This window comes from Bos taurus, chromosome X (genome assembly GCF_002263795.3).
Source record: "Bos taurus isolate L1 Dominette 01449 registration number 42190680 breed Hereford chromosome X, ARS-UCD2.0, whole genome shotgun sequence".
NCBI lineage: Eukaryota > Metazoa > Chordata > Mammalia > Artiodactyla > Bovidae > Bos > Bos taurus.
Window position 1 is genome coordinate 38,444,713 of NC_037357.1, and position 12,596 is coordinate 38,457,308.

The window sequence follows — 12,596 nt, forward strand, 5'->3', positions numbered from 1 at the left end:
ACTCATCTGTAGCATATTGGGCACCTACTGACCTGGGGAGTTCCTATTTCAGTATCCTATCATTTTGCCTTTTCATACTGTTCATGGGGATCTCAAGGCAAGAATACTGAAGTGGTTTGCCATTCCCTTCTCCAGTGGACCACATTCTGTCAGACCTCAGACAGAATGACCCGCCTGTCTTGGGTGGCCCCACAGGCATGTCTTAGTTTCATTGAGTTAGACAAGGCTGTGGTCCTAGTGTCATTAGATTGACTAGTTTTCTGTGAGTATGGTTTCAGTGTGTCTGCCCTCTGATGCCCTCTTGCAACACCTACCATCTTACTTGGGTTTCTCTTACCTTGGACGAGGGCTATCTCCTCACCGCCGCCCCTTCTGACCTTGAATGTGGAAAAGCTCCTCTAGGCCCTCCTGCGCCCGTGCAGCTACCGCTCCTTGGATGTGGGGTTGCTCTTCCTGGCTGCCGCCCCTGGCCTCAGACGTGGGGTAGCTCCTCTCGGCTGCCCCACCCCCCGACCTCGGACGTGAGGTAGCTCCTCTTGGCCGTTCCTGCACCGTCACTGCCTGGCACTCTCGGCTGCTGCCCCTGACCTCGGACGTGGGTAACTCCTCTTGGCCGCCTCCTCTCAAGCATGGGGTCTTAGATTAAGGGAACTTAATCCTGCTGGAGAACTCTGCAAGCCTATAGAGAGTTATCTGAGTTACCATGTTTGAGGATGATGGAGCTGGGGTATTTATACTCCAGTTCTTAGGGGTCATAAAGCATCAATTCCCTGACATTTTCAGTCTGCCTTGAGCACTGACAAAGTAGGTTTCAGGCATGAGGAATAAACCTCCAAGCCACTGATGAGATGCTGGCAGTTTAATGTCTGGCTAGTATGTGCTGTAGCCACGAGGCAGAGGGGACATGGGAAGGATCTGCCACACAGGTCTTCCTCAGATAATCTCCCAAATATTAGGCCAGAAGACAGAGTTTTTAGGCAAACACATTGTTTCCCCCAGATTATATTTTTATCTCTTTTCCTTCAAGCAGATCGCAATTTTCTGGAGTTCCATCACTAGGAGGAGGCAAAGGTACAAAAGAAGAAGCAGATATTAGTTTGCTAGGGCTGTCAGAAAAAAGTGTCACAGACTGGGTAGCATGCACAACAGAAATTCATTGTCTTTTATTAAAAAATAATTTTATTTATTTTGGCTGTACTGGGTCTTTGTTGCTGCACAGGCTTTTCTTTAGTTGCAGCAAGTGGTGGTTACTCTCTAGTTGTGGTGTGCAAGCTTCTCATTGTGATGGCTTCTCTTGTTGCAGAGCATGGGTTCTAGGGCACATAATGTACAACAGTTTCAGTCCATGGGTTCTAGAGCACAGGCTCAACAGTTGTGGTGCATGGGGTAGTTGCTTTGTGGCATGTGGGATCTTCTCTGATCAGGGATCAAAACTGTGTCTTCTGCATTAGCAGGCAGGTTCTGTATTACTGCTGCTGTTGCTGCTGCTAAGTCGCTTCAGTCATGTCCAACTCTGTGCAACCCCATAGACGGCAGCCCACCAGGCTCCCCCATCCCTGGGATTCTCCAGGCAAGAGCACTGGAGTGGGTTGCCATTTCCTTCTCCAATGCATGAAAGTGAAAAGTGAAAGTGAAGTCGCTCAGTCGTGTCCGACTCTTAGCAACCCCATGGACTGCAGCCTACCAGGCTCCACGGTCTATGGGATTGTCCAGGCAAGAGTACTGGAGTGGTTTGCCATTGCCTTCTCTGTCTGTACTACTGAGCTGCCATGAAAGCCCCAGAAATTCATTTTCTGACAGTTCTGAAGGCTGGAAGTCCAAGATTAAGGTGTCATCAGGTAAGGTTTCTCCTGAAGCCTCTCTCCTTGGCTTGTAGATGGTCGTCTCCATCCTGAATCTTCAGTTGGCACCTTCCCTGTGCATGTCCAACCTTGTGTCCCTTTATGTCTCCAAGCCTCCTCTTCTTATAAAAACCACAGTCAGAATGAATTAGGGCCGACTCATATGACCTCATTTAACCTTAATTACCCTTTTAAAGTCCCTATCTTCAAGCAGAAGCACATTCTGAAGTGCTGGGGTTAATGCCTCAACATGTGGAGTTGGAGGGGGGTTCAAAATTCAGCCTATGACAGAGAGTAATGGGCATATTCATCACTTAAATTTGTAAAATTTCTGTTCAGAAGAAAAGCAGTATTTTTACCAGGCTCAAGCAAACAATTAAGGCAAAAAAACCAATAGGTGGAACTTTAACCACTGTCTTAATTTGGAAGAGACCTCTCATGAGTTCTTGGGATCTCAGTTCAGGATATGAGGATCACCTGCAATAAGATCAGCCTTGCCTTTCAGTAAATCTTAGCTCTATTGTATTAAATCCTGAAATGCAGAAATGGTAAGGACCTAAGAGAAGCAAAAGAGATTAAGAAGAGGTGGCAAGAATACACAGAAGACCTATACAAAAAAGGTCTTAATGACCCAGATAATCACAATGGTGTGATCAGAGCTAGAGCCAGACATCATGGAATTTGAAGTCAAGTGGGGCTTAGGAAGCATCACTACAAACAAAGCTAGTGGCAGTGATGGAATTCCAGCTGATTTATTTCAATCTTAAAAGATGATGCTCTGAAAGTATTGCAAAACCAGCAAATTTGGAAATCTTAGCAGTGGCTGCAGGACTGGAAGAGGTCAGTTTTCATTCCAGTGCCAAAGAAGTTCAATGCCAAAGAGTGTTCAAACTATTGAACAATTGTGCTCATTTCACATGCTAGCAAGGTAATTTTCGAAATATTCAAAATCCTTCAAGCTAGGCTTCAACAGTATGTGAACTGAGAACTTCCAGGTGTACAATTAGAAGAACCAGAGATCAAATGGACAACATCTGTTGGATCATAGAAAAAGCAAGAGAATGCCAGAAAAACATTTACTTCTGCTTCATTGACCATGTTATAAAGCCTTTGACTGTGTGGATCACAACAAACTGTGGAAAATTCTTAAAGAGATGGAAATACCAGGCTACCTTTCTTGCCTCCTGAGAAACCTGTATGCAGGTCAAGAAGCAACAGTTAGAACTCGACATGGAACAACAGACTGGTTCAAAATTGGGAAAGGAGTATATCTAAGCTGTATATTGTCACCCTGCTTATTTAACTTATATGCAGAATACGTCATGTGAAATGCTGGGCTGGATGAATGTAATCAAGATTGCTGGGAGAAATATCAATAACCTCAGATATGCAGATGATACCACCCTTATGGCAGAATTCAGGGCAATGCCAAGCGAGGGAGGGAGTGAAATGAAAGGGAGAGGGCTGGTACTCCAGGAACCCACCGGGCCATGGACTTCATTTGATGGACTGGTCCTCTTCGTCAGCAACCCCCTATCAGTAGCCCATATGGAGACGGATGGAAGGAGTCAGCCCTCTCTGATCCGCTGCATTCTGTGTCAGCAGGATTAAAGGGTGCTCGGGCACGTGGGACTGAAGTCCAGCCCAGGACTGTGAGCTTGGAGGCCACTGTGTCAGGCTCCTGGTCTTTGTGGCCTTTGTGATTCTGTGTTTCTTCAGCCATATGAGGCCCTGGGAGCCCTGGGAGATGAAGTTCGGCTGTCTGTCCTTTGGACAGCCTTATGTGGGTGTCATCTTAAATGGTGTCAAGACCCTGGAGACGTGGTGGTGGCCCATGCTATGTGGCCACTGGCACTGTACCCTGGCCATCCACATTGCACACTGGGACTGGGAGAACTTGGCCTGGTGGGAGATGCTGGAGCAGAGGCCGGCAATGATATCCGCCCAGATCCAGGCCTTGCTGCAGGATGGGGACAAGTTTGGCTGTGGATTGATCATGGGCAAGTGACACCCTGCCCTGCGCTGCCTCCATGGTCCCGATACTGCCCTGGATCCCAGCCAGGTTGTCCTTGTTTGTTTTCTGTTGAACCAGTTGGTGGGGTGGGTGGGGCTGAGGTTTTTTTAGAGGAGCAGCGAGGAACCCTTGGCTGGGAGATGATGGCCCGAGGTGCCTACCACCTCTCTGGGCCTCAGTCCCCATTGGTGCTCTGAGGCAGAGGTGGGTCCAGGTCTGCACGTGGCACTTGTCTGTGTTTATGTGTGTATCCCCACATGTGTCTGTGTGCCCGGCAGAGACCATGAGAGGCAGTAAAGCACCCAGCTTGGGTTCCATACCCACACTGCCTGCAGCTGGGCCTGAGCAAGTCCCCTGACTCCCCAGGGGTGAGGCCCCACAGCAACACCTGTCTGCTGGTAAATCCTTTGTGAACCTGATGTCTGCTGGCCCCCGCTGGGGCCCTCATGCTCTGTCCCTGTGGCCTGCAGTGGGCAGACTGAGAGCTGCCCATGGCCTGGTGGCTTTGTGGAGTACCAGTCCTCTCCCTTTCATTTCTCTCCCTCCCTCGCTTGGTCTCGCCCCAAGTTCCCTTTGCCGAGGTGAGCCCTCAGCCAGAGGACCCAGTTCACCTCAGGTTCCCTCCATGATACAGTCTTAGTCTCAAGAAGGTGCAACTTTGAATGACCTTGTTCTCATTCTGTGTCCTGTCTTTGCACACAGGTCTTGTGGTCATTGGGGGCACTTTGCTGTGCCTAGAAAACCTAGGTCCCGACCAGGTGGAGGAGTTGGAGAATCAAGCTCTGCTACCCGACCTGCAATAGAAGTAACATGACTGCTCTCGCCTACCCTCACTGGCTGTTGCGGCCCATCCAAGGGAGGAGGGGGGGAGGACATCTTCCAGGTGGACATTCTCAAGCACCTGATCCTCTTTGGGCAGGAGGCCTGTCCAGACTGGGCTTTCGAGAGGAAAGTGACCAAGATACCAGCACATGGTGATACCATGCAGTCACCACTGCTCTCTGGACTTGCCCATCTGGTTGTGTCTGAATCGGCCCTGCACTGCAGTGCCCACTTGGTGCGGGGCCAGGGGCAGAGACTCCCCTCACACAATGCTGCTCTGGACTCAGCTAGAGACTCCGGGACTTTGACCTTTATGAAATGATGACATTGCCACTTGTTATGGCCCTGCTGGGTCTGGGTCGTTGAAAGAAATGTGTTGTTAAGAAACTTATCAGTGTTTTTCCCTCTCTGTTCTGGTCCAAACTCCTAATGTTGGAACAGTGTCCAGGGGGTGATGGGGGAAGGCTGGGGGCGATGCTGTGCATTGGCAGGCAGAGAGGCCCGCAGGCCCAGAAGTGGGCTGTGATGTTTCCTTGCATGTGACCCTTGCCCTACTGTAAAGTGTCCCTTGGCTCTCAAAGTGTGTGTGTTGGATGCAGGGCCTGGTTGCCTCATGTCCAAAGACAGGCTCCTAAATACAGCTGTGAGGGCAGAGCGACAAGGGCTGGTGTTCACCTTGAGGAAACTTTGTACTTGTCTTTGATTTTGGGGTAATGTGTTTGCAAGGTGCTTGGCGGTTTGGGTGACCCTGCTTTCCAGTCAGCCTCTTGAGGGGGCCCTGGATCGGGAGCTGGGATGTTCAGCTGTTGATCAGAAACTTGTGGCATTGTTGGCGGACCCAGGAGGAGCCCTTTCTGCTGCAGGGTGTATGACTCATGGAAGGTGACACCCCCAAGGTCAGGAGCCCAGCTGAGCCATCTGCTGAGCAGCAGGCAAGGCCCAGGGACCAGTCCATCCTGGGTTTGCCTCAGCACTCGGCTCATGGATCAGACCATTGGATGAGCCTGTGAAATGCTGCTGTTTCAGATGAAAGTGGACCATGGGGACAAGACTGAAGATTGCCTGGGGCATGGGCTTCCAGCCTCTTCTAGCTCACCCTGTGCCATGTGTGAATACAATGGACAGATAGAAAGAACACAGACTCGTAGTTCTCGTTTGATTGTTTATTTACTCCAATGGAGTTTTGCTTGACTTTATTAGAGCCAGAAATCTATTTTTAATTATAAGAGAGTGCTTTTGAGTGTCCCTAGGTATCTGGCAGCTCAGGGATTGGGCTTGTTCTTGAGCTGCTCACAGAGGGCACACTTATAATGTGAGGACTCTCCCTGCTCATCCTCCGCCTCAGGGGCCTCATCTGGTGCCATGACTAAAAGGCCCGCCATCAGGATGGAGTAACAGGTGTTGTACAAAGCCATCACCGATTCGTAATCTGGGTACACCGGGGGGCTCTCGGGCAGTTTCCCTGGGCTGTCCCTTTCAGCAGTAGCCGAGGGCACAGATATGGCATTGCTGGATGTGCCCTCTCCAGCCGCCCTGCTGGGGCTGCCCTGCTCACTGGGGAGATGGTTTTCCCCAGCCCGCCTGGCTACACTGCCCACAGACAGGTCAGAGAACACAAATGAGCACTGGCTGGGGGTTCTGCGAGCAGTTGGCATCCCCTTCTGGACTTTGTTGCCAGCCTTTTGGGTGAACTCGTTGTGGTGGAATTGAGGAGAGTGTCTGGTTGCCACCACTCGCTTCTTTCTCTTTGGAGTTGTTGTGCCAGTGGCAGGCTGAGAAGTTGTTCTGGGGTTGCCTTTCCTCTGGATGTTATGCAGAAGGAGAGGCTTGTCTCTCTGAAAATTGGAGTTTCGATAGATCTGAAAGCAAATGAATCACTTTAGGCATGAGAGGGGAGAAGAGCCCTTCCTCACCACCCTCCTCCCCACAACCACTCAGGCCATGCCTAAGTATAAAGACAAGGTCTCTTCATTCCTGGCAGGTTATGTGGCCCTAGCATGTCACTCCCTAGAGCTCCTCCGGGGCTGTCCTCGCTTAAGTTGTTACTGGCCCTCCCTGACATCAAATGGCCCCTCAGGGTCTGGAATCACCCCTGTGGATCTTAAGGGGGGGTGGTGGAACACGACAAACCCTGCACATTCTCCTCTTTCTTTACCCATCCTATCATGAGAACAATGTTCTCCTGGGAAATGAAACCTGTTCAGCACTCAGCTCATCTAATCTAGTCTCCCCAGAAGGCCTTTCTATGTTACCATCATCTTCTTCTTCCCTGCACAGCAACCCGAAGGGCGGATTTTCCTGAACCCGTACAGGTTCAGTTCACGGATGAAGCTCTTGATGCTGTCTGTCTCGAAGATCTGGTCCATGCCTCTGCGCTGGAGTACCTCTATCTGGAAGAGATCTGCCTCGATGACCACTGTGTCTCCCTTGTCATTCCAGTGCACAGAGGTGAAGGTCGCATCCTCCACGATCCTCCAGAGCTTCCTGGGAAAGGACAGCCCAAGGACAGTGTTGTTCTCTTCTTTGTTGGCCATTTCTGGGTTTGGGCCCTGTGGGAGCAGATTGTCATGCAGACCTAGATCTGGGCTCTTGGGTTGGTCACCCTGCTTCTCCAAAGCCTCCCCTGAATCCACGTTTGGATCTGGGGAGGAATCATGGGGGTCCCCTGCTGTGGGCTCCCCATCAGTTGATGGGGCCAGCAGCACTGCCTTGTGGGAACTATGACTATCCATGGAGCCAGTCTAGCTCAGGAACATTATCTACCCAAGCAGTGAATGCTCAGGGCAAACGGGCCTCAGACCAGGGTTGAGGTGCCCCATAAATACTCTCTGGAGATTCTAGAATCTGGGTCATGGGACAGGCAGCCAATTAAGTGGCCTGCTTCCTTAACTGTTTCATGATGTCACAGAGGTGATGTGTAGAGTCAGCCCTGGCCCAGTGTGGGGGAGGGGGCATGGGGATGGAGATGGGATCCCCAGCTTGTCTCTTATCTGAAAGTACAGAAAAGTTTGTTTCAGGTTGCCTGCAAAGGCTCCCATCTGCTGCCAGGCCCCTTGTTTCAGGGGGCCAGGCCCTGGATGGGTTGACAAATATGCCCCTGGCTCCACTCCCCTCACTAACAATGTGCAGGCCTGTGACTGGTTTCTGCTGAAAGGCCAGGCCCTGGCGAGTCCCGGGTCTACTAACACCAAGAGAGACCCCAGGGGACAGATGGGCCCCTGGTGACTATCCGTCCCAGAAGATGGGGTCCATAGGGGGCTGATTGGCCTTGCCTGAGTTGATGCTCCCCATCCTCCCCCCTCTTCTGGCTTTGTGGTCTTCTGGCTAGTGCTACTGGTTGGTCGGTCCCACTCAGATGGTCCCAAAGTCAGAGTCCTGCTGTCCTGCCACCACCGCCCCCAAGGTTGAGTTCTCCCCAGAGTAAGGCTGTGCTCAAGCACAGTGGGAGCAACCTCATATTCCACTTGACTGTTCCCAAGCACCTGAGACACAGACTCCCCAGGAGCCTGTGTGGGAGGGCAAAGCCAGGTGCTCCACTGAGCTTGCAGTCTCCCAAGCTCTGCCCACCACCAGATGGCATCCCGCTGCAGATCACAGGCTGTTGTCTTCAGTTTCCAATGTTTCCCATAAACACCGCTCTGGTGGCCCTAGAGCCTTCACTTTGTGAACACCTGCGTGTGCTTTCCCCCTCCCCTTCCCAGATCCTCGGATTCAGCCTCCCTGGAGGCTTCTTCAAAAGCCCTGTTTCCTTTTGTCAATGGGGTGGTTGGGCTTCTGCTACCTCCAGTTCTGGCTGTACCTTCCCTTTGAAATACTTGATTGGGGGCTCAAGGCACAGCCTGTTCTGTTGAAAACAAGCACTTCACTGGTTCTCTTCGAGGCCAGCTCTGATCTTCTCCACCCCTGCCCCTGTCCCCACCACCACTGTGGACCTGTTCTCTGTTACCCAGATGGCAGGCCCATCAAATGATTTTATGGGTTAGGTGCTTTTCAAGGGCCCTCCTTTACACACTCACTCCAAGGGACATGTCTAACTTGTTGAGCTAGATGTGACCAAAGGAAACCCCCGTCAACCTGTATTTGAAAAAGTATGAGAATCCGGGTGTGAGACTGGATGAAACCGAAGTGGCAATCATTGGTCTTCACTGCACATGAACAGTAGAGGAATGGGTTTGGAGATGCATGTTCTCTGGTATTTGTGGGCCACTGTTCTTGAAAATCACTGTGTAGGAAACAGACTGGCACCTTGGAAAGGCCCGTATTTGAGGACCCTAGGGCATTGTCTCCCAGTTCTGCCAGTAGCAAGGTCATTTGACCCGTGTGAGGGCCAGTCCCTGGTGTCTGAAAGAGGAGAGCTAAGAGGGTGTGGAAAAAGCTATCCCAGGGCCCTTGCTGACTAAGGACTTGTGGCCTGGATGAGCTCCAGGCTTCGACTTGGGCTTCTTCATGGCCTTTCTGCTTCAAAGCAGGTTGACAAAGGTTTCCTTCTGGTCAGTTAGTCTGACTGGGACATGACTCTGGAGGCTGTGAATGTTGGTGGGGGCCCCTGGTGACTCCTTCAAATGGGATGGAAGGTCATGACATCTGTGAGCAGCCTGACTATGTGGCCTTTCTTGCCCCTTCCATGCTTGGAGTCCCTCCTCGCCCCCTGGGTCATGAAGAGGCTGCCTTTTCTGGTCCCCCTCCTCCAGGCACCACCAGGCCCTGGCAGTGGGTTTATGTGGCACTGAGGGGGTCTTTGTCAGCCGTGGCTTGGGACACTTGTGTTGTGCACACACAAGCCCTCATGACATCCAAGGCCTGCCTTTCACAGCCTCTCTCTCATGCCCATGCACTTGGCGTCCCTGCCCTGGTGTCCCCAGCCCAGAGGCCCTCCAGCTGCTCTCCTCCCTCACTGTGGCTGGGAAGACCTGGAGCTTCAGGGGTCTGCTTGTGTTCCCTTCCCTCCCATATTGGAGGGGGCTCCTGTAGGGACCTTATCCCAGTGGGCACTGGGGCCATACAGTCAGGCCCTCCCTCCTTCCTGCTCAATGAGGAGCTGGTCAACCTGGCAGGTTCCATTGGGCAGGAGGCCCCATGGCAGCAGCAGGGACAGGGTGCCACCCTCAGGCTGGAGGCACTGGGACTGGACAGAGACACCAGCCCCCGGCAGAGTCAGTTCTCAGCAAAGCACAGAGAAGCCCAATAGTGCTTCTGATTCGCCTCATACCCCTCCTTCCATGGGCCTGCTTTTTGTCACCTCAGAGGCATCATGTAACACTGAGAAGAGGAAAGCATGAGAAGTCGGAAGGTTGGGCCACAGCCTGGGGTGGGTGGGAAGGGTGGGGGCTCCAGAGGAATTGAGACCAAGGTTCTGAGCCCATCCTGGCCCTCACTGGCAAGTGGTCTTGGGAAGATGGCCAAGCCCCGTGGCCTCAGTTCTTCATCTGGGAGGCGAGTGGGTGTGAGGAGCCCCGTGTGTTGGGTTGCAGGATGGACATAAGGGATGAGACAGAGCTCGCAGGGCCTGGCAGCTGTTGGCCCTGTTATGACAGGGCAGGAATTTCTCACACTGTTGCCCCCAGTCACTCCTCTGTTCTCCACTGAATGGGGTTGGCTACTTTGTGGTCCAGGGAAGGTTAGAGAATATGCACCTCAATAGGATGTGGAATTCCTAATTAGCCAAACAAGATGTTTCATAAATAAAACTGAGAAACTTTTCTAGTTAGACTATAGTGGACCATAGTGTCACTCACTCAGTCATGTCGGACTCTGCAACTCAATTTATTGTAGCTTTCCAGGCTCCTCTGTCCATGGACTTCTCCAGAAAAGAATATTTGAGTGAGTTGCCATGTCCTTCTCCAGGGGGATCTTCCTGACCCAGGGATTGAACCCAGGACTCCCACAATGCAAGCAGATTCTTCATTGTATGGGCTACCCAGAAAGGCCTATTTCCAGTTAGAAGACCTGTGAAATTTGGGTGCGGAGCACTGTTCCAACAGGACCCAAGCTGGTCCAGGAAATAGAAGCAAGAACCACTCTTTGCCTGTGTCCCAGCTGGCCTTCCATTCAAACCCTTTTTTTCATCATTGCATCACCAATAAATGTTGAGTCTTTAATTACAATGCCCAATTACAATGAAGATAATTAAAAGCTAGTTAACACCTTGAGTTCTGTGTCCTTAGGACCAGGAGAGGATGGGTTTCTGGGCATCACTTCAAGGGAGTGTGACAGGAGTTCTGCAGGATTCTTAGCAGATATGGGGTAGAAAACACCTACACTGTCCCTGTGGTCAGCAGCAATCTGACAAGATCCAGGACCCCTTCCGTCTTGTCCCAGAAAGAGATCTCTCTGGGGCTTATGCAAGATCCAAAAGGACACCTTACAGTAATGTCCTGTTTCCCCTCACTCTCACAATGCACCTCATGTGACTATGGCTCCTAGACCATCGCTCTAGCTGTGGGGGTGTCCTGCTTCTCCCAGTGCCTGAACTGCTAACACAGGGCCTTTTACGGAGCAGAGGCCCCATAAAGGTCTTCAGAATAAATGAGCCATTGAGGAGGGGGCTGCTTGACTCAGATTAATTGCTACTTCCATTTATAACCCAGGCAAATCCAAATAAACCAAGATTGCTTAGCTGTACAAAATGACACAGAAAAAGTATGTGAAGCAAGAATTCACCACTATCACTTTTTATTTTCTAATTCTTCCACCAACTATATCACTGCTAAATAAATTCACATTTCCAAAATCATTCTAATTCTAATTCCAGGTTATCTTGTTCAGGACCACGAAATAAAATGGAAGTGTTCCCAATCTCTTTTACAAAACAGGAAAACTCTTGTTCTTGAACTGGATGAGTACAAGCACAGTGTGATCAACATCAGGGACATAGATACTGGAATGCATTGTCTTCTATAAAAAGGAATAACATTTGAGAAATTCCTAAAGAAAACAGAGATGAGTCTCCATGTCATTGTAGACAACAAGAACACAAAGATGCTGCACACCGGGTTCCCCCAACGGGCCCAGACCCTCACTGCTGAGAAGGCTGACCACTCCTTCTTCAGTCACAGAGGGAAGGATCAGCCTCCTTTCCTGCCCTCCAGGATAAGCTGTTGGACATGGGACTAGAAGGAGCCTGGCTGCTTCTCTGGCTAAGAGTCCCCCTTCCTCCTCCCTCACAGCCTCTGCAGAGGGCTTAGAAGGAGCTTGGACACCTTCACCCGACTCTGTCCATATACTCCAGGACTTTCAACTTGCTGGTCTCTGCATAGGCCCGGGGACCCCACAGGAACTCGTAGCAAGGAGGGTCACCATCAGACACCTGCCGGTATTCCAGGTAGGTATCTCTCCTGCACCTACACTTGGGTCAGCAGCTCCCTGGCCTTAGCATAAAGTGCTCCCTATCAGGACACACCCCCATCTTTCTGAGTGCTCCCCAGATCTCTTCCTCAGGGGCACAGTCATCCTCCACAGTGATCAGGCACAGGATCACCACCAGGAGGCCAGCCATGGGCAACCTCTGCCCATCCCTCAGCATCTCATTGAGGCTGAGGCCCAGGATGGGGATCAGAATATAGGTGTGCTCACTGGGGTTCACCTCCTTCACCTCCAAACCAAAGACCCACTGCAGGTATTCTGAGGTTTGATGGAAGACCACCAGGAAGTGGTCCTGGTAATCTTTGAGGACACTATTCAGCAATCCTGCTTTTGTGATTGGCTCCTTGGCAAGATACCTGCTAAGCAGGAATTGCCCAGCTCATTCTTCACCTGTAGTGCATCTTGGAGTGAGGATCTGGGATCTTCCGGATCATGAAAGGTGCTTGCCACTTCATCTTGCTTGATGAGTCCATAGTCTTCATATTGGCTCCCCAGAGTGGCAGCCATGGCAGTGGGAGAGGGGCAGACACCCAGAGGGCTCTGGGGGAGACTGTCTA

General features: G+C 51.2%; 1 protein-coding gene and 1 pseudogene across 1 annotated transcript; one reads left to right on the top strand and one right to left on the bottom strand.

The window, feature by feature from the left end:
- Window positions 1-3,478: 3,478 nt before the first annotated feature.
- Window positions 3,479-4,999, top strand: LOC100849368 (EOLA-like protein; annotated as a pseudogene).
- Window positions 5,000-5,825: 826 nt separating this feature from the next.
- Window positions 5,826-7,480, bottom strand: LOC100126053 (uncharacterized). Its single transcript, XM_024988485.2, has 2 exons — window positions 6,930-7,480; window positions 5,826-6,536 (listed from the first exon to the last, which is right to left on the bottom strand). The coding sequence occupies exons 1-2, from the start codon at window positions 7,407-7,409 to the stop codon at window positions 5,940-5,942; spliced, it is 1,077 nt and encodes a 358-aa protein (XP_024844253.1). The 5' UTR covers window positions 7,410-7,480; the 3' UTR covers window positions 5,826-5,939.
- Window positions 7,481-12,596: the final 5,116 nt, after the last annotated feature.

Excerpts from the sequence above, each read along its gene's own strand:
- LOC100126053 (XM_024988485.2), bottom strand. The coding sequence starts at position 7,409 with ATGGATAGTCATAGTTCCCACAAGGCAGTGCTGCTGGCCCCATCAACT. Across the intron at positions 6,537-6,929 it reads CAGGGAAGAAGAAGATGATG|ATCTATCGAAACTCCAATTT; the intron begins GTAACATAGAAA and ends ATTTGCTTTCAG.